Source organism: Spea bombifrons, chromosome 2 (genome assembly GCF_027358695.1).
Source record: "Spea bombifrons isolate aSpeBom1 chromosome 2, aSpeBom1.2.pri, whole genome shotgun sequence".
Taxonomy (NCBI): domain Eukaryota; kingdom Metazoa; phylum Chordata; class Amphibia; order Anura; family Pelobatidae; genus Spea; species Spea bombifrons.
In genome coordinates this window covers 69912503-69935245 of record NC_071088.1, presented here as the reverse complement: position 1 = coordinate 69935245, position 22743 = coordinate 69912503, and the positions used below count along the sequence as shown (strand labels likewise).

The window sequence follows — 22743 nt, the reverse complement described above, 5'->3', positions numbered from 1 at the left end:
CAGCTGAGGACACTGATTCCATTCATACAGCTAAACAGAAGCCTTCTTACATCTAGAATATGTTCTCCTGAGGCTTACCAATAAAGGACATGCTACCTAACGAGTCCTTGATCATACTATCAAAAAATAACAAGCAAACCTATTGGAGTCCTAATCAACATAAAGTGAGTAGAGTCCACCAACATTTTAAATGGTAGTTTTGTCTCTTTTTCCAGGCTACAAAGATAGACAGCTAATAAATGTATGGCTTATGGTGCTTTTGTATAAGGGACGGCATCCTTTTGCGTGTCTGGTTCCCTAATCCACTATTCTTGCTTCAGCAGCACTGCAACACAATGTAGAGATGTGGAATATATGAAATACTGCCCTCTACTGGCAACTCTCTGAACACAGAATGTACACTTTACAGTCCTAGAGGTTTCTATACATTAATAGATCTACGCAAGCACGTGGCCGTACAATTATATTTCTCTTAACTCTTGCGCTGTCTAGGGGACAACTCTGTTCACGAATGGATTAAAGGTCTACAAGCTATTTGAAGATGAAAAGCACAACGAACAGCCATGTTGAATACCGTCAGTGAATTTCTCAGTAAATGCACTTTATAGTGATTAGAAAACTGGAAAAAATAAATGTTTGCAGCTGCGAGGAAAGCCTTCTACGTGAGATGAGTTCTTGAGTTGTGAAACCATAAAACCCACAAAAAGTATATATTTTTTTTTATAAAACTTCTGATGTTCTAGAAAACATTGGCTTATATGCAAACCTATATACCACAATGATGAAGGGCAAGGTCATATAGGTTTCACGTTGTTCTGGAAAATATTGTCCTACATTTTTGCACATAAAGAACAAACCCAAGGGTCACAGTACGGAGTAATTTTACTTACTGCCTACAATTTGTCTTTAGATACATACCTTCATGCATCTACATTTCTTAGATATGCTCATGTAATTTGCTAATCTGCGCTAAAGAAACCAGCAAAAATAATAATAATAATTGTTCGTTTTTTCTAATAGCAAGTGACTGTTTGGTCGCCCTAAATTAAAGTACTAAATCTAGGACTGTACCCTCAAGAAAATCCTCAAACAATTGTCACACGGCTTCACTATCACTTTAAATACATATTGTGTCAATACATTCCCTGGTTCATCATCATCCACTGCGAGGGGTGCTAAGTGTTAAGAAACTTTAAAAATGCTACCACCTATGCTGAAAGGCTGTTGCATGCATGTACTACCGTTTCACCATATATTTAGTTGTGGAAACCCCGCTTCCGTCAATGAAGTTGCAAAGTTTTGATATGTTCGCTGTCTACCCTATGTGACTCACCATAAATTCTAAATAATAGTTGGGCATGTCTTTTTTGCGCGGCAACCACTATTTGTAATATCTTCGCGTCCTCCAAGCTGGCATTGTTACAGATGCTGCCACGGGAAGTAGCTTGAAGTTATCTATTTGTGTTTGCGGGAGATTCCTGCATGTGCTGGTGTAGGGGAAGACAGATCCTGAAAGAAAATCGATATGTTTGGGGATTTTTCCAGCTAAAAGCAAATGGCTTTAGACAAGCGGTTTAGTGCGTGTCGGAGATACATCACATGTGGGACATGGATTTTAAGACAGAACTGCACTGTCGAAGCTATAACCATATAGCGGCATGAACACATAAATAGAAATAAACAGTCGGTTTATATTAAAATTTAACATAGTTAACACAGAGCTGGGTTTTACAGTAGATATGTTTCTACGCCATATAGATTAAACTAAATAAATGCATACTATTCCTAAGTATTAAAACTAATCGTTTATATTAGAGAGGGAAAAGAGTGGTTTCTGAGTTATTTTTTGTAAAAAAAAATAAATATAGGAAAGAAGGGAAATTTGGGTCCCTTAGAGAGAGGCACTTTGGAGATTTGTGGCTACCGTCTTTGAATAAAGCTTGATTATTGTGGTGAAAAAAATGTGTTCCGTAAATTGAGGACAGTTGGGAGGTATGCTTAAACTGGTCGTTTTATAACAAGCTGATAAAAAACATACACAGTAGATCCTATTTCTGACTTCAACCCTATCCATACTAAATGTATAAAATATTATCCAGGGCTAGACAATTCCCAGGATCCAGGTAGCCAAGGGTCTTAACAATGCACACCTGGTGCCGAACTTCTCATGCTGAAGTCCAGAGATGCGAGGTTCTAATTCTCTCTTTGTTCATCCGGTGCCTAACGCTGCTGCTCATGTTATGTGTGGTCGCACACGTCAATGGAAGGAGTTTCCCCTGAATCTCACAGCGTTCTATGGTTTGGCACAGACATGATTTGGATTTTTAATTGTAAAAAATAAAAAAACAGATGATTACAAACTGTACGTGATAAGGGTATAATACGTTCAGAATGTATGAAAACAGCTATGATCGCTATGCAGCATCTACGGAAACAACTCATTTTTTCCCTCCGACTTTTTGTCTCCATGTTATTCCTAATGATATTAAGGTCTGGGGGGGTTTGCAGCTCTGCTTTTTTTTTATACGCCACAATGTAACACTTTGTTCGTAAATTACGTTTATAAACTTAGAGCTGTAACAGTTTTATTTTAGGAAAGTGAGTGTTTTGTTTTTTTCTCGTCCTGCGCCAATTCCTTCATTGTACTGAATGGACAGACGTCACAACCAGGACTGGTCATGAAATAAAAAAGAATATAAAATATATATATATATATATATATATATATATATATATATATATATATACCCTACGATATATATATATATATATATATATATATATATATATATTAAATATTTGTGTTGCCCAAGGTTAAAGGGAAGATCCCACTTTGTTAGGGACGAATGGAAAATGATCGCAGGAATCTTAATATCCTAGGTCAAGTTAGGTTGTTGAATGCCAGAGGAGCAAGAATAGTCCAGTTGGACATAATGTGGATCAGGATAAGAGGTTGGGAAGCATTTAGTTGAAGATGTGAAGGCGAAATGTAAAACCTACATATTCTTCCCACTGCAGACAGAACTAGGCATTTCTGGTGTGATGCAGAATAACGAAAAAGAACAAACCAACAGAAAACGTTTTGGTGTATTATACAATAAAACAGTATTCTGCTGAGGAATTACAGTAGACAGTGATCAGGTTAATGAAACCCCAACAGTCTCTGAGTTCTTATTCATTCTACCTTAAAAGAATAAAATATACGGATGTAAAAAAAAAAATAATAACACTAAAATGTGGATCACTAAATCTCACTAATGCTAGACATGCATGACACATATGTTACCTGTTATGAGATATATTATATTTACATTTTTGTTTTTTTCAACATTTTAATGCCAAACACAAATAATCCAGTTGAATGCTCTCCATGACCAATAATGTCAATTTTAATATTGACACCGACGGGATTTGCGTCTCACTGATGTCTCACATGGTAGATAATACACTCTAAAAACAAAGTCAAATCGGAAAAGACAGCCACATAAAAAAAAACAACAGGAGATGCTGATCAAATATTAAGCAAAGGGCTTGTTAAACACGGTCGCACCGTAATTCCACACATCGCTATGATGCAGAAATATATTTGTAACCTTTAGCGAGACAAGGATGTTTAAGGCAAAATATCTTGCTAAGATTCCCATTTTGAGAAACAAAAAAAGACAATTGTGGAATATAGCAATCAAGTCACTGCAATTATTAAAGGGATAGCCGACTCATATTAGTTGCACACCCAGCAGTGTAATGGTTAAACAGCCTTTGTGCCCTCCCATCTGTCAATTGTGGCCCTATAGGTTGAACGCCATCTATCAGGGCTGCATATTAAAAGCAGTGCTCTCCGAAAAAGCAGGGACACAATGCAACGCTGGGTAGCTGCCAGCTCCGGCAGTAGCTGGACCTCTTTACCTTCCATAGAAAACTCTGCCTGACAGCCATGCAGTCCCATCGGGGTGTTTAAAAAAAAACAGCAACTTGCTCTCCTATTAGCTACACTACGACACATCAATAGAGATTTTTTTTACTTTTTGGCTATTAGAAGCAAATTCAATAAATTCAGAAATATCTACTGTGACCACCAATAGAGATTTTTTTTAAAAAAACTTTTTTGGCTATTAGAAGCAAATTCAATTAATCCATCAAAATCTAGTAAGACCACCAATACAGATCTTTTACTTTTTAGTTAATAGAAGTAAATTCAATAAATTCATAAACATCTACTACGACCACCAATATTAGATTTTTTTTAAAAAACTTTTTGGCTATTATAAGCATATTCAATAAATCAATAAATATCAAGAACGATCGCCAATACAATTGTACATTTCACTACTTCATTCTATTTAAATGTAATGCCATTTTATTAAACTCTTGCTGGTGTTCATACCACCCCTCCTGGTAGGCTGGTGAACGTATCCACTACTGAAAATGAATATTTCTTCAAATCTGCCCACCGGCTTTACAACCTAATGACCTTTTGTGAAAGCAAAACATTGATCTCCTGTGAGACGCGCTGCAATAAAGAATCCAAAATTGAAGAAATTAGAGAGTTTTAGAAAAATGGAAAATTATGTAATTTCAAAATTGAAGAAATTAGAGAGTTTTAGAAAAATGGAAAATTATGTAATTTTGGCTCTGTGGAATGCATGAAATATAATCTCAAGTAAATTTAATACAGGTTCGGATGTGTCTGATAGTGAGGCCTACCTGCCTGGTGTTATGGTACTTTGTGGAACTATTAGAATTATTGGAGTGTGGCATGACTCCAATGGGTATGTGAATACAAATATTTAACTGTTCTTTTTATCTATTTTGGGGGGGGGGGGGTTAGAAGAAATGTAGATGTTTTATTTCTGAAAAAATAAAACAATATTTTTTGGGGGCAAAGGTATATGAATAGGATGTTTAACCCATGAGTCACTAGAGAATCAATGCAATCCTGGAGACTCCAGGTTTCCCAATACTGTCAATGTTCTTATCGCTAAACCCTAGTGATCTGTACATCATATAATCATCTAAAAACTTGAGACACTGACAAATGAAATCCTGACCCTGGAATCCCTAAAAGTACTTATTTTACTGCACCGTAAAGCAGCTAACGTGACCACATATTCATTTTTTTTTAGGCACAGTGATGACCATCTAGTCCTGCGGCAGACAGAATCCCAAATACGGTTTTCCTTCGGCCAGCGTGCCAAAGTCTTCTGCTGATTGAAGCTAAAGTTTAGTTAGCAATAGGCATGAACAAAAGAGAAAAACGCTCAATGTAATTATTTCTAGTGACACATCCTCAAGATGAGAAGAGCTTTCTTCCAACTTTACGAGCAAAGGGTTAAATATAAAAAAAAACCTAGTTACCTTTGTCCTATGACACAAATGTGTAAGCGTGTCATCAACTGTAGGCCATTAGTGCCTGATTTATAATACATTTATATGCCTGTGTGTGCTAAAAAAAAAAAATCCAGTCACAAATTATCATACAGAAATCAATTTGACCAAGTGCGTTTAATGTTACCGTTTTTACATCGCACTAAAAAAATTGGGGCTTCCCTTGAATTTTGTTTTGTACTCGCCAATAACTGGCAATCGGCTTTCTGCTATGTAAGTTATAAAGCATCCAAAATAGCTTTCTCAGTAATAAAATCTTGTTTTTTTTTATAGAGAAGATACACTGGAAGATGATAGGACTGCAAATAGAATTTCGTGCTTGGATTCAGGAACGTGACAGTGGTTGAGTTTTCAGACATAGCTACAGTATTTTATGTTTCTTTCGGTGATATAAGGTTTCGAAAACACATCCTAACATGTCAATTCAAAGAAATTCACCCGACTTAAAAAAAAAAGAAATTGCTTTTTAACTGAAAAAAAAATTGCCAAATTTTTAAACGGTAATCAACGTGTTTGCATGAATAATAAATTACCTTACATTTAAAAAAAAACAAAACCGGGACATAAATGATGTATTAGCACTTTTTTCAAGAAATTATTTTCGAAATTGGTAAATGCCGATGCATTTTGTTCTCTTTTGACCTGGAAGCAAATGCTGTCAATGACCTAACCTTACATCTTAACCCTCAAGTATTGTTATGCAGACCTGTATGGCAAAAAGAATTGATTTAAGATGCCACAAAAAGGGGGGGTATTCTCATGTCAGGCTCTGTGAAAGTTTTTTTAGGAGCGAGACCAGCCTGCCCTGCTGTAAAACTCAGTAGCACAGCAGCCCTAACCTGATTTAGTACAATTGTCCTTGGGGGACAAGGAGATTAATGCTTGGGCAAGGTCAAAAAGTGGCTAGGGAGGAATAGGGTATAAAGCAAGTGTATATTTGGCATGGTAATCAATTGTATTTATTGGGTACTATCACACAAAGTTAGCAATCTATCATGAAAGGTAAATATCAGAAATGATCACCTTTTTTCCATTAACACGCAGACAGTGAATGATTTTCTGCTCGGCAATTAGATTGTGAAAAACGGCTAATGGCAAGAATACAGAAACCAGAAATTCCATTATTGATAACTGCTTTATTATTCTGTGCACCCAAGGGAGAAATTAAGAACCTTAAAATCAATTGGACCATCTTTTTTCCCCCCCTTTATATGTAAGGATACCCAACTTTCGAGAGTGCCTTGTTGCATCTGACACAGTAGATCTGAATTGACGAACAACACAAAAGATAGTATTTGGCTGTAAAGGGCACAGCAGGGAGACCGACGACGTTTCCTTGGGGAAAACTGGAATAAACTCTGCAGTCATACCTCTAAGATAACACGCAAGAGATTTAAGCAGAGGTCACGAAAAAACCTGCTGGCTGAACAATAGAGTATCATGGAATGTCCTTGAGTTGAAGAAAGTCTCCTGTGAAACACTTTAAATATGTTCTCCTGGGGGGAATCAGACCATTAAGATCATTAACCCGCTTGCGACCAGAGGGAAAGGAGAATGCTGTCCTGTAATGTGTTGCAGACAATGGAGTGCAGTTGCAGTAGTATATATATATATACAAAAAAAATAGCAAATGGCATGCATTACTTACCTATACGGATAACATGTGGCATTCCTTGACAACTCCAGAAGATGTAGAGGAACAATACGGTCCAATATTCTAAAACCATACTCCGAAAAGAGAGCCAGTAATGTGTCATTGTTAGAAGCAAAATCCCCCAAGTTAAGTTAATACGGGATTCCCTGGGACTTCGCTTCGCTGTTTTAGGATTCCAAAGATCGCCCAGGAGAGACACTCTTGAATGTCTCAGCACTGCACATGTTAGCCACTCTCCTACAGCATGTGCAGCTAAAATCAAACGGTAGATAGTACGACTAACCAAGAGAAAGATGCTCACTTTATCTGTGCTTTACCGGTCTTAGCGTCTCCCAGTCCCATTCACCTGCTGGAGACTAGAAGCGTAGATGCGGTCCTCATTGATGCTATCAACTGGTCCTTAGCAAAGCTGCGGAGTGGAATCGCAAGCATAGGAGATCAGGAGCTCCCTTGGGCTTGAAGAGAAGGAAAGACAGATGCAGCAGAAGCAGCCATCCTGCAGATGAAGGGTGGGGGGGGGAATATAAATATATATTCCACTTTGTAGCTTCAGAGATTTGGTACAAGTGAGTGAATTGCACTGACAAAGGCAGACACACTCAGGCAGCCTGCCTGCTCCACATGCAAAACAGAAAGCATCTCATGACGGTGATTTGTTCAGTGGGGTGAATGCAATTCATTTCACTTGGATGTAGTCTTTGGGTGGAGGGCGGACTGCAAATGAAGATAAACCAGAGGGTGATGCCGGATTACAAACGGTAGCCCGGACACTTAGAATAGGGGTGTCAGAACTGAATTCGCACAAGACACAGCTTCAACACCCCCTCCCTTTGGCTGTGAAGCTACTTATTTGGAGTGTGGGGTGGGGGGGGGACTGCCAGCATTTTCTTGGCTTTAACAGTGTGGTTTGCCGTCTCCGAAAGGCATTTGTAGTCACTGGTTTGAGGTTTGGACTTTGCTGTATTGTTTAAGAAACTGTCAGTGTAAAGGATCCGTTTTCCCTGGGTTATTGATCACAAACACACAACACTTGGCTATTAAGATTTTAAGATCATCTGCCTATAGTTACTCTTCATTTTACACCCCAAACATGAAAAAAAAAAATCTTTATATTGTTATATATTATTATATAATTTACGGTTATATTATATAATAATTATTATACATGATATTATAAATTTGCCTTAATACTTAAGACGGATACTTTTTGCTGTAAAAAGAAACGATTTGTTTATTTTCAGGTATAAAGTGCAATTCATCTGAATCGCTTATTGTGCGGCACTTGTATCTGTTTAACTACAACAGGCACATTTGCTGTGAAAAGAACAGTGTCAAGGGATTCACATTCTACTTACAAAAGAAAGCATACTTGTCTAGGAGAGAATTAGTTTACATTCAAAAAGTCTCTGAAGCAATTGAAACAATGACAGTAACGAGGAAATTAGAAATATATACCATTTCGAAACAAGCAAGACTAGGCAAATCGCGTTTTGTCATTCTTGTTAAATGTTTTTTTCAAACATAATTTGCCTCTTTATGCTATACTGTACCCAAACACATTATATATATATATATATATATATATATATATATATATAAAATGCTTTTTTAGGGGAGTATGGGCTGGTTTTTCTTATATAGCAATAGTTATGAATGAAGCCACTCAGTCATTATGGATAAAACATATAAATCAGATGAAATTTGAAAAAATAATGGTATTTTTCACGGTTTGGAATATATTCATGTGCACACTGCTAGAGCAGTTTAAGATTATTTCCCCCAAATATCCATTTGCTTGTAACTGATTTCGAAATCGCCGCATATGCATAGGATTTCCATCTATTTGGAAATTACAGGGCAATTTGACGAGGTGGACTTCATCTTTTTTAAGGTATATTTTTTCAAATTCTAGTTGGCTGGCATTGTAACTTAAATAGCGGCCACAGAAACAAAAGAGCCATTTTATTTAATAACATAGATATATTAAGGTATTGCATTAAGGTCATTTTGTCACTTAGAGTAGGATATATGCAACTGCTAGAAAACCTAGGTTATATTCAGCAACCTCCTCTGAGTACTTCAACGTCCCACGTGCATCATTTTGTTTCCAGTGTTTTGGGAAGGCCACTAGGTCAAAATGCTGAACCTTCAATGTTTAGAGCTTGCTTGCTTTACTAAGACCATGTTCCCTTTGTAGCAGATTAGCAGCCACCAATTCAAATTACCACCGCTATCTTACTTAGCCACTAGCCTTATTGGCATAACATATACTAGCTTGATGTTTCTTCCTAACAAATATATAATCTATATGTTTTAAATATATCTTTTAGATTTTGTTTTCCCCTACCTAATACTAATCCCACTAACCCCTCAGATTTCAAAAATTCTTTAAAAAAGGGGTAACCCCCCCCAACAAATGTGCTTACATAGGAAGTTTGGACTGGTCTGGACTAGGCTTTTGCAGCTTAAACAGGTGGGACTTGTAAATCTAAGTGCCAGAGAGTCAGAAGCTTTTTTTGAGGGGCACTGGTAAGATGTTTGGGGAAAGAGACGACACAGACAAGCTGTTTGGGGGCAAAGATAGCACTAATAAAGTGTTTGGGGGCAAAAGTGGCACTCATGAGCTGTTTGGGGGCAAAGCTGCCACTGTGGAAGATGTTAGTGAAGTTTGCAGCCTAGGGGCAATTTTTGCACAGGAGCCCTGTGGTTTCTTGTTATGCCCCTGCTCCTTACCTTTTGTTTCTTTTAGTTACCTCCCAATAGTGCTTGTTTTTATGGGACAGTCCCAACTTCCATGCACTGCCCTGGGTAACTGTCCCACTGTCTTGTTTTTACAGGCAATGGAGACCACAAGCCAGTTGGGTTGATCCTGTGATCTCCCCTGACTGGCCCAGGGAGCTGCAAAATGTTGCAGCACAAACCTCCATTGGACTTCCCATGTGGACACCACATGACACTGTAAAGTTGAATGATGCTAGATGCCTCTATGAGGTTATGTGAGCAGGTGGCTACAGGTCTAGCCTCACTTGCTTCCAATATTAGTCACGCACACTCCAAGAACTTGACAGTCTACTTCTATTGTTGACCTCAACCTTCCTGCCTTTTGCCCTCTCCCCAAAGGAAACAAATGAAATGTTGGGACTATGCTGTGTGTCCTATTTACCAGGTACAGGGCTATGATGGTGCTATTTGAATCAATGAATAATAATACAATGAATATTTCAATGAATCGATCTGTCTGGAAATGATCTACAAAATCTGGCTTGTCTGCATTATTATGGTCATCGGCGATGCTTTAATGACTGGGAAGCAGTGAAATATCCATGGGCATCTGGAGATGTTTTTTGAGGTCACTTTTGAGCTAAAAAAGACCCACCACACAAACCTCCTCTCTTTCATTTAATATCCCCTTACTTGTTCCTAGCTCACTTTATACCTCCTGCTGTCTTAAACTTCCCTTAAGCTCAGTTGAGTCCCATCCTGGGGCATCGCTTCTATGGACCACATTCTAGAACAGAAATAACAATACAAGTAACCATAACCAATTACTGTAAAATCTTGGGTATAATACACACAATTTTACCTCTTTTTTGAGTCTTGAAAAGGGAGGTGTAAAGTACATATTGGATAAAATATGCTGCATAATTGCTTTCATAAAAGTGGGTGGTGCAGCACTAACACCACGATTGCTGGTTTACTGACAGTTGCATCCCAGCTGGCGTGGGAAGCTTCAGGTACAAATTCCGTAAAAGTACCGTCACACCCCTACATAAGTGTGTGGAGCAGTCCTGACTCCCCTCTCATTTCATCAGAGCGATCATGCAGCATTAACCTCTTCAATGCCATGATTGCGTCAAAAGTTGGATCATGGCTGTCTTCTGTCACGATTGTTTTGGGGGGACAAGTCACTTCAGTTATGTGCTCCTATGTAGCACTGGGATTCATAGTTTAATTTCAAAGATACTTCCAGGTCAGTTGCAGTTGGTTACTCTGCATAATTCAAACTGCTACAGAGCGAACCAGGGGTGAGCTGGAGACGATCAATTCTCTCTTATTGGTCAGGAGCGATTTGATCATGTTGACAGTCACTGGATGATCCCTCTCATCAGTGACACCTGCCCGAGTAAAAAAAAAACACACACACATTGTTAATAAGAATAAAACACTTTATGACTAATTATTGCTTGGTTATTGCAACATCAATGGCCTCTCTTTCTCCCTATCTAGATATATATAGAATATATATATATAGATATAGATATATATATGTCCAATGTAATTGTATATCCATGCTCAATGTACTGGTGCTTTATTTGTATTCAAAAATGTTCTTATAGGTGCCTATATGGTGTCATTGCAGGTCCTTCAGCCTATTCTTTATTGTCAAACAAAACATGGCTAGGAAGTGTACAAAATTTCTTTGCACCAAGAACCACAAAGCCAATTCCCCAATCAGAAATGGAGCCACCAAGAAGTAAAAAAAAACACAGCCAATAAAACAGAAAGAAAAGCATACATTACATAGTAACTCCCAACATAATATATGATCCCTTGCCTTGGTTTTATCATCCGATCCTCCATGACTAGCTGGATATGGTATCTTGGTCAATAACCACTTATCCAAAATATAGGTCTGAACTAAAGAACTTTCCCCAGCTGAGCCAACATAACCCTGAAAGCCCAAGCCAACGGATAAATATACCCCCCCATACTTTGAATGAACTCCTTTCTTATCCAAATGGGCCATTTTAAATTCAAAGGTATACACTGGGCTACCTGGAGCCCCCCTTGTGACATTGGTGGGCATTCTTGCTGACGACGCAAGTGGTCCCACTGACGTTGAAGGGCGTTCCCGCTGACGCCAAGGGACACACACCCATTAAAAGGGAGAAATGGATGGGGAGTGGGTGTGTCAGGACCCTGCTCCTGTGACCCAAAGGGTTCAGGTATTGTACCAGATATGACACCGGGTACCAGACTCTTTTATTTTAATTATATAATAAAGCAGTGTGTATGGAGTTTTATGCAGTTTGGTAATACCTGGTAAATAAAAGAGCTGAAACTCTTATATATAAATCCTTCAATAAATCATTACGCTCATTACGGAGATTGTATTATAGATACTCATTAATGGGCGGCAACCAAATTGTTTTAATAACAATAGATTTTCTAAAAGAAGTCACCTGTATTCAAGCAGCGTTTTCACCTCTGATATAGCAATAATAAATATACACATTGGGATGTCGTTAAATGGGAACAAAATATGAAGAAGTCAAGTACAAACTGTATGAATCTGAAAATTAACTAATTCAGTCCAGCCACTTGGCAAAACCATGAGAAATCAGGGAATGTACAAAAAAAGAAGTGCACGGCTAGCTGTTCACTTTTTGGCCAATTTTCCTATAGTATTACATTACATTACATGTATTTATAAAGCGCCGGCCGATTCCGCAGCGCTGTTACATTCATTAGAACAATTTATAAACACATACAATAACACATACAATAACAAACTGGTGCAAAGGAGTTTGTTATTGTATGAGGAGAAGTACAGCTAACATACAAGATAATACATGTGATGTGAGCATAAGTGCACAGTGGAGGAACATTAAAGTATTATGTAGAGGAATGGGCTATAAAGGTGATTGTAAAAAAATCAATAAAGAAAAAAAAGCGAAAAGGAGGTGAAACAGAACTGAAAATATCTAGATGGAAAGGTGATGAAGATAGAGGCCACAGCTGGCAATCTAAGTTATCTTATTATTATTTTGTGTCAGGCACTGGTTAGAAGGTGATTTTTAGTTTTAGTTTACCTGTCTACAGCTGGATGGCTAAAACAGCTTACAGGACAGCTAACAGTAAAACAATATATGTATCTAATGCATAGCCATTATGCTAATATGTACAGTATATATATATATATATATATATATAAGAGTTTATATATATATATATATATATATATTGTGGTAAAGTGTATGGGAGCGTGGTTGATGGTATATATATCTCACCTGGTTACCTCTGCCAGGCATGGTAGCAAACCCAGGTGCTCTCAGGTGAGGTTTCCTAAGCTCGTTACTGGGGAGGAAGCCTTAAAAGAGAGGGCTGTTAAGTTTGCAGGTGAGGGGAGAAACTGAATGAAGGAGCAGCTACAGCCAGCGCTGCAGCTCACCAGGTATGAAGCTTTACCCCATACAAAACTGGTTACTTTGCTTTGCGTCAGACCTTAGGCTGCTAGAGAGGTATCCTGCTGTTTAGTTAGAGCCGGACAGGCTTATAGTTTGTTTTGTTTACAAGGTGCTCTGTGACTACAACATCTAAATAAACGCGCTTTTACGTTGGAAACCTGTGTGAAACCGTCATTGCCGCCCCATGCGTGAGCTGTCCCCTACAATTGGTGGAGAATGCGGGCACAGTGGTGCTAGGAGCAACGGCAGGACAAAACACAGCATCTGAATTTTGTGGACATTTAAAGGGCCGGAAGCATATGTCCTGAGTGAAGGCTGCAGCACTGTAAGGCCCATCCGGCACAATGGAGGAAGTGATAAAGCAGCTGATACAGGCTAACCTGAGACATGAGCAGGCCTTGGAACAGCAACGGAAGTTTCATGCAGAGGCTTTTCACGCCCAGCAACATGCGCAACAGCAGACTATGGCCCAACAACAGGAAACGAATCGCCTGTTAATGGAGCAGATTGCTGCGCTCAGAGAGACTGTTGTGGCTCAGTCCCAACAAGTGGAGGCAAGCCCCCTTGAGACTGTTAACGTGAGGAGGGCCGTTCAGCGGGGCTTACAAAAAATGACACCCGACGACGACGTTGAGGCATACCTCACCGTATTTGAGAGAGTGGCGGAGAGAGAGAGACTGCCAGTTGCAGAGTGGGCAGAAGTGATTGCACCCTTCCTGACTGGTGAACCGCAAAAGGCCTACTATGACCTCGGGGAGCAGGATGTCCGGGACTTTACAAAACTAAAAATGGAGATCCTTGCTCGCCTGGGTGTTACGCCCGCTGTTCGGGCCAAGAGAGTCCACTGTTGGAAATACACCATGGACAAGCCTGCCAGGTCCCAGATGTATGATCTGATTCATCTTGTACGCAAGTGGCTGGAACCAGAATCCACTACACCAGCCCAGATTGTGGAAAAGGTGGTAGTGGACCACTACCTCCGCGCCCTCCCGGCGGAGCTACAACGGTGGGTTGGGCATGGAGACCCCAGAACTGCTGAGCAGCTTGTCAACATGGTGGAAAGGTTCATAGCAACCGAGGACTTCCTCCGTGAGGTCCCTGCGGCACCAACACCTTACAAGACTGTCAGACCCGCGACATCTTTGGGTAAGAGAGTTCCAGCTGGAGGTGTATGGAAAAATGTGAGAGAGAGCAGGGATCTAGAGTTTGGGCAAGGGCAAAAGACGGATCCTGAACCCCTGGGACCCCACAATCCTAGAAAGGGCTCCCTACTAAGGAGGCCAGGGACCCCCCAGTGCTGGAGGTGCCATGAGTGGGGACACATAGCCGCCTATTGCCCTCTTAACTCAGAGCCCATGGTGTGTGACGCTAGTCGGCGTCAGTCCCTGTTTGCAGAACCTGTTTGTGCAGCCATTCCAGAATCAGAGACTGAGCCGCATTTTTGTATGGTGAAGATAGGTGACTGCTCCGTGAAGGCACTTTTGGACTCGGGTAGCCTGGTGACTTTGGTTCGGGCTGGCCTTGTGACTATGGACTACGTGCCGAACAAGCACATAAGAGTGCTATGCATCCACGGGGATATTGTAGCTTACCCTGTGGCCCCCATTAAGTTGGTGACCCCATCTGGAACTGTGACCTACGAAGTCGGAGTTGTAAAAAGACTTATGCATGCGGTTATTTTAGGCCGCGATTTCCCCTTGTTCTGGGAGTTGTGGAGAAGGGGGAACGTTTCTGCAGCTGGGGAACAAACTCCGGCAGAGTCTGTAACCCTCCCTGTAAATAATGGGTCAGGTGAGACGGCCATTGGGAACAATGATACCAGTAAGGGGCATGATGAAAAGGATCTAGGCCCACCTGAAATGTATAGTGAAGATTCTTTCCCCTTGCAGGTGTTAGCTGGGGAGGAAGAAGAAGAAACTTCCCTACCCGGCCAACAGGTCTTAGATTTAGAAATGTCTCGGGGTAACTTCGGGACCGAGCAAGTGAGAGACCCCACTCTGGGAACTGCACGGGCAAATGTCACGGTAGTAAATGGGGTACCACAGGAACCCGAAGCTGACCAGAAATTTCCGCATTTTGCCATGAATGGGGATCTAGTGTACCGGGTCACCAAAGTTAACAAGGAAATTGTGGAACAGCTTCTGGTGCCAAAACCATACCGACACCTGGTGCTGGACATAGCCCATAACCATGTGTTTGGGGGGCACTTGGGGACTAATAAAACACAAGAGAGGGTCCTCCAAAGGTTTTATTGGCCTGGGGTATATGAAGAAGTAAAAAGGTATTGTGAGTCATGCCCCACATGCCAGAAGAGTGCCCCAACACCACACTTCCGTAGCCCCTTGGTGCCACTTCCCATCATTGAAGTACCATTTGAGAGAGTTGCCATGGATTTGGTAGGGCCCATTGTCAAATCTGCTAGGGGACACCAATACATTTTGGTTGTCTTGGATTATGCTACCCGGTACCCAGAGGCGGTACCCTTAAGAAACATGGCCTCCAAAAATATTGCTAGGGAGTTGTTTTACATGTTCTCTCGCACGGGGATCCCTAAAGAAATTCTTACTGACCAGGGTACGCCCTTTATGTCACGGGTCATGAAAGACCTGTGTAAGTTGTTTAAAATCACTCACCTCCGTACCTCAGTGTACCACCCTCAAACAGACGGGTTAGTGGAGAGGTTTAACAAAACCCTAAAGCATATGCTAAAAAAGGTGGTAGAAAGGGATGGTCGGGATTGGGACTGTCTATTACCCTACCTCATGTTCTCTATCCGGGAGGTGCCCCAAGCGTCTACAGGGTTTTCCCCCTTTGAGTTAGTGTATGGCCGACATCCACGGGGTTTGTTAGATATTGCCAAAGAAACTTGGGAGGCCGAGGCCACCCCATATAAGAGTGTTATTGAACATGTGGCTCAGATGCAGGAGCGAATAGCGACGGTGATGCCTATAGTTAAAACGCATCTGCAAAGAGCGCAGGAGGCCCAGAGCAGAATTTATAACAGATCTGCCAGGTTGAGGGCCTTTAATCCTGGGGACAGGGTCCTGGTTTTAGTGCCCACCGTTGAAAGTAAGTTTTTAGCCAAGTGGCAGGGTCCCTATGAGGTTGTAGAGAAGATGAGTGAGGTGAACTACAAGGTCCATCAACCGGGCAGGAGAAAACCCTTCCAGGTTTACCACGTAAACCTGATCAAGCCGTGGAAAGAGCGGGAGTCTTTGGGGGCGACCCAGGCAGGGGTCAAAGAAGTGGGGCAACCAGTTCCCCCAGTAACAATAGGAGAGGCACTGTCAGTGCCCCAGAAGCAGGAGGTGAGGGAGTTCCTGCAGGAAAACAGACGAAAGTTTTCGGACCTACCTGGCCGTACCCACCTCATAAAACACCATATTAAAACTGAGCCTCACAGTAAAGTGAACCTGAAGCCATACAGGATACCAGAAGCCCGTAGAGAGGCGGTATCCACGGAGGTCAGGCGCATGCTTGAATTAGGTGTTATTGAGGAATCTACTAGTGAGTGGTCAAACCCCATAGTGCTAATCCCAAAGCCCAACGGGACGTGGAGGTTCTGTAATGACTTCAGGAGATTAAATGAGGTCTCAAAGTTTGATGCGTACCCCATGCCCCGAGTGGATGAACTGGTTGAGAGGCTTGGGAAGGCAAGGTACATTACAACACTTGACCTTACAAAGGGCTATTGGCAGATACCGTTAACTGAGGAGGCTAAAGAGAAGACTGCCTTTTCCACTCCAGAGGGCCTGTTCCAGTATGTTGTGATGCCATTTGGGTTACATGGGGCCCCTGCTACCTTTCAGAGGCTGATGGATCTGATTTTGAGACCACATCGTGATTATGCCGCTGCTTACCTGGACGATGTGGTAATTTTTTCGTCTGACTGGAAAAGTCACCTCGGTAAGGTACAGGGCGTGTTAGACTCCATTAGTGATGCAGGCCTAACCATAAACCCTGAAAAATGTGCAGTGGGTCTGGAGGAAGCAAGATACCTGGGTTATATCATTGGTAGGGGGCTGGTTAAACCCCAGATCAATAAGATTGAGGCGATACAGAACTGGCCTAGGCCAGTAACAAAGAAACAAGTGAGGGCTTTCCTTGGCATAACCGGGTACTACCGTCGGTTCGTGCCCAATTTTGCCTCCATGGCCACACCATTGACAGACTTAACAAAGGGTGGTAAGTCAGTGATGGTAAAGTGGAACCCCGAGGCAGAAAGGGCTTTTCAGAGTCTGAAGTCTGTCCTGTGTGACCAGCCAGTGCTCGTTTCCCCTGACTTTAGGAAACCATTTCTGGTTCAGACAGACGCGTCTGCTAGAGGTTTGGGGGCAGTTTTGTCACAAGTGGTTAATGGGGAAGAACACCCAGTGCTGTACTTGAGTAGGAAACTGACCCCAGCCGAGGAAAATTATGCCATAGTGGAAAGGGAGTGTCTCGCCATCAAGTGGGCGTTGGAGTCCCTGAGATATTATCTCCTGGGCAGGGAATTCGTGTTGGTGACTGACCATGCTCCTCTGGCATGGATGAAACAGAATAAGGAGAGGAATGCAAGAGTGACCAGATGGTTTCTCTCCTTGCAAAATTTTAGATTTACAGTGGAGCATAGACCAGGGAAGTTACATGGGAATGCAGATGCGTTGTCCAGGGTGTACTGTATGGTTGCTGACGCTGTCCAGACCTCTGGTCTGGAGTCGACGGGGGGGATATGTGGTAAAGTGTATGGGAGCGTGGTTGATGGTATATATATCTCACCTGGTTACCTCTGCCAGGCATGGTAGCAAACCCAGGTGCTCTCAGGTGAGGTTTCCTAAGCTCGTTACTGGGGAGGAAGCCTTAAAAGAGAGGGCTGTTAAGTTTGCAGGTGAGGGGAGAAACTGAATGAAGGAGCAGCTACAGCCAGCGCTGCAGCTCACCAGGTATGAAGCTTTACCCCATACAAAACTGGTTACTTTGCTTTGCGTCAGACCTTAGGCTGCTAGAGAGGTATCCTGCTGTTTAGTTAGAGCCGGACAGGCTTATAGTTTGTTTTGTTTACAAGGTGCTCTGTGACTACAACATCTAAATAAACGCGCTTTTACGTTGGAAACCTGTGTGAAACCGTCATTGCCGCCCCATGCGTGAGCTGTCCCCTACAATATATATATATATATATATATATATATGCAAGCGCACACACACACACTGTGTGGTATACAGAGTACATCCATATTGGAAGAGAGGGATATTTCCTTTGGGAGCTGTATGATTTACTGTGCCAGTATTAGAAGTGAATTAAAATTTCTCCTGTTTCATGTTGGGATCTTTTCATTCCACAGGCCTGCTCCTTTGACACAAGTCACATGAAGGCGCGTCTCCTCTCTACAGCCCTTTAACCACCATTTCTCCAAATAAGTGTAGAAATCAAATGATTTGTATCAAACCTTCAATAGTCTCATTTATTCTTCTGTTTGAAAAATAGATTTCCCCGGTGACATTGTTTATATTTGTCCTATCTGATCAAAGAACCCTGGTCAAGATGAGAAGAGGTCTTTATTTTCCTGGAAGCCCCTACCTAGGATATATTTATCCTTTTTTTTTTCGCTCTGTACATATTTCTTCGTGTCCTGCTGCTGTCAGCCCCTGGCCTTCTGTTGAAGGAGCTACTAATCTGTGGAACATCTTCATAAAATTAGCACCGGACTTCTTCCCATTAACCTGAATTTATAGTTTAAACTCCGGAAGAGAGATAAAAAAAGAGCTTTATCAGCTAGCATTTTACTTATTTTAATGGTTTCATTTTTTTGCCCCTTACTTTTTGCAGTAAAAGGAGAGATAATTAGTGTGTTGCTTGGACATTGCCAATTTCAGGCATATTTTAACAGTTCCTTGTTCATAAATGATAGTCAGTGCCCACTTTTATTCTAGATCTGGCTGCCTTTACTTACAGAATAGCAAGGTAATGCAGTATTGGTGTGTGTCTGACAGGAGTTCATTCATGCCTTGAATAATTATTCTTTATTACAGATAATATTTAATTTGTTGAAGAACGTGTATACATGAGTAATTACATCGGATCAGCTTAATTTATGCCTCAGAAATTGCTCTTTAACAGTTTCTTTACCAGAGGTGTGTGACACCTCAGAAAGCAATGTATTGACCACAATAGGTCATCAGTTGTCTGACAAACCTTGGGCATCAATGTTTCTGCTTATTTCCCCATTTTTGCCAATCTTCCTGCTAAAGTCTGTCTTACTTGCCGCCCCTGTTATCAGATAACAGCAAGGGTGGGGACAGAGTCAACAGTACTGCTCCACTGCCTAAAGGCCTTATGAATCGGCTAATATAACTAAATCCTGCAGGACAAATCCACAGAGATCTGATTAGGTGGCCTTGACCCTTTAGGGCTGGCTAGATATGTCTGGATGGATACATTTTTATAGTCACTGCCACTGGAGCAACCGTATAATTAAGTATAATACCCTATAAACCACCAGCTCACCCGACATTTGCTTGGTGTGCCAGATGGCCAGTATGTGTGATGGGAAGATAACAACAGGAAACTCAATCATGGTAGTTTGACAAAAAGTCACATTACACCACATTACACCACAAACACTTGAGAGTAACTGCTAATGTGCCAGCTACACAGGAGATACATATCAGGAAAACTAGGCTCAAGAGGCCATCTACATATTCAAAGCCTGATCAGTGGTGTGTGTGACGTATTTTACAGTTTTACAATCATTGCCTTTGGACAGTGATTGGGTACATGGAGAAGGCAGCCGGTATGGCTGCTTGCTACCTTGTCAACCAATGCATGTTTGCCAGTTTACATTTTACTGGTCCTCCTTTGCTAAAATCCAGGAATCTGTGATGCAACCCAGTGGCCCCCACTCTAAACGCCCTCCCCTGTAAAGTGATTATGATCCCTGCTAGCATGCAACAAACCGTGATTGTGATGTCCCACAAAGACCATATATTTATTTACATGCATTTATAATTATATTATTTAAGAAAAAAGGATAAAGGGAGTTGCTGTTCAACAACTAGCTACTCCCGCTGTAGAATATTATTGTACCTCATGTAGAAAATTGACACAACTAGTGTTATTTCTGTATCTCTAGTATGAGAGTTTGCTGGTCGTAATAGATGTACGTATGTATGTTTATTTCCGTGTTATTTATTTCTCTATATCATTTCACCGACACATGGGTAAATAAACCAATACTAACAAATGTGAACACCCAGAAACCTGCTAACGCAGTAAGTTGAACTTGCTTCTGGAATTAAGCTGTGTATTATGCTAACTTCTCTTTCAATTTGCTAGTTGTAATGTCGCTCAGGGGAACTTTAACAAGTTTTACATTGTATTATGGATCTAACACCTATTTGCCTATATGCATCATTCTTTATACACAGTATACAAACAGGAATTACATATATCATTGACATTATGACTTATTTCCATGTGAAATCACAGCCTCCTTAAGTTTTTCATAGCTTTTGCAGAGAAGCCAAGACAAGATTCTTAAGTCTTGACTGCCCTCTACTGAAATATGTGCAGCTACCTACTAATGAATACTGCATTAATGGCCTCGGAAGTGGGATTCTCACTGTGATGTGATTTGCCCAGCCCATTATAACATATTAAATGCCCAATGTAACATGAGATACAAAAAATACCTTTACAAAATATATAGTGTGCAGTTACACTCAAGGATAAAGTCCTCAAAATAAAACCTTATAGCACATTTCCTGCAGCTTGAGGTCCTTGAATGGTGTTATTACAAAAAGCACTCATTGGTAAAGATGTTTTCTTGTTAATCATTGTTTACTAATAGATGCATGTGTTTCTGATCTGTTAACCCTTTTTGTGATGGTGCAGTTTTGAATTTAATGGGCACAATTGCTGGGACATTTTTGAGAAGTTTACATCAATGTCGTCAAGTAGGGGACATCAGGGAAGGAAAGGGGAGCAGAGGGATCTGGGTCCCAAAGAGGTGCTGTGTCTCCAAATGAAGGAAACTAGAGCGGTACAGAATGAAATATTGTTATCATTATACCTGCAAACTTTCCAGGTTTGATTCAGGGTCTCCAGGTGAAAAAAAATTAGCCCCATCCCTTCACAAAGCCTCTCCCCAAGGAAAAAGTAGAGTGGGGTTCAATGTAATCTTAGATTTGTTTTCTTGCAAAAAATCAGTAACACGTAGCTCATTTTGCAGACGCAAAAAAACATGAGCTGGGATCAAACAGATGTTTCTAGCTTTTTCATTAGTCAGTTACCAGCGGCATATGGTTCCCTAAACCATGATCAGTTAGTCCAACTCAGTGATCCCTTTTTTGTTCTTGTACAATATAAAGTCTGATACACGCTGCAATTATACTCCTTAACAGCACGATCTGACATTTGGGAGACACGCTGAAAGGTACTTGACTTTAAACAAATATCAACAGCTGCTAGAGTTATATGTACAGAGAAAGATACAGTCTACTGGCAAAGAAGAACCATTTGAGTCATTCAGTTTTTCTCTCCAGATCAGAAGGATCTGTCCAAATTTGGCTAAAAAGCTTTCCAGAGAGAGAGACAGAGAGAGAGAGAGCACAGGAATGTCTAGACTACTCCAATGTCTATTACTGATATGGGTATATTTTCTCTGAATTCAACTCTAGATAAGAACCATCTAGTGTGCCCATTTTTCCTGATGTAAGGACATCAAAAGCATAATGCACATGCATACCTACATACCATCTAAAGTGATACCTGCCAATTGTCCCACATTTACTCCATTTATGTCTATGCTTTGTAGGTGTTCAGAATGTTTTATGAGCATTAGCATACCTGGAAACTTCCCATGCCCTATTACCTAGAACTCAGCATCTCCTGGCATTCTCTGAGGACTCGCCGAGTTTCACCCAAGTGCCCTAACCAGTTACTTTTTTCTATGAGCAGGGGGGTCAATGTGTAGTAATGCCTGCTGCTCACTCATGTTCTGCCTGCTTCCCCCCCCATTTTCTCCTGCTTCCACTGGCAAAATACTTTTTGGGGGATAGCCTTGCCCCTATGAGTGGTTAACCCTAGTCCAATGCGGAGCCACTCCCCCAGAAGAGGGAGGGCTTCAGTTAAGTATGCTTTTGGCGATGTGGCTACGTTCTGGAGAAAAACTAGCTCTGAGTAGGGGTAGGAATAGCCTCAGATTTTAAAGTGGGGAAGAGCAGAAGGGAGTGGGCATGACTAAACAACTCCAACGTCCTGAAACAGAAGATGCTAATGTAATGCCAGGAGAAGCAGCGCTTCATCCAGAGACTCCAGGTTAATCTCCATATGTTCCCAGGTATGGGTTTGAGAGGATCACAGTGTTCTCTAACAACAAGCATTAAACCAGCGTTAAAATAACTGAATTATTATGTAAATTTGTTTTCTGTTTCTGACATGGATAAGTCAGTGAATGGTCATGATAGTTCTCTGGGGTCTTGCATATGGAACTGACCTGTGACCAGGTAACAGTGTACCTGCTTAAAGCAGCTTTTGGT

The 22743-nt window shown here is 41.1% G+C and overlaps 1 protein-coding gene across 1 annotated transcript in view; it reads right to left on the bottom strand.

Moving 5' to 3' along the window:
* LOC128472748 (glutamate receptor ionotropic, kainate 3) overlaps nucleotides 1-7756 on the bottom strand; it is a 206578-nt gene extending 198822 nt beyond the window's left edge. Inside the window, exon 1 of the mRNA XM_053454688.1 lies at nucleotides 7034-7756. Within this exon, the coding sequence (XP_053310663.1) occupies nucleotides 7034-7142 (109 nt within the window). The 5' untranslated portion in view covers nucleotides 7143-7756. The remainder of the gene's footprint in view (nucleotides 1-7033) is intronic.
* Nucleotides 7757-22743: the final 14987 nt, after the last annotated feature.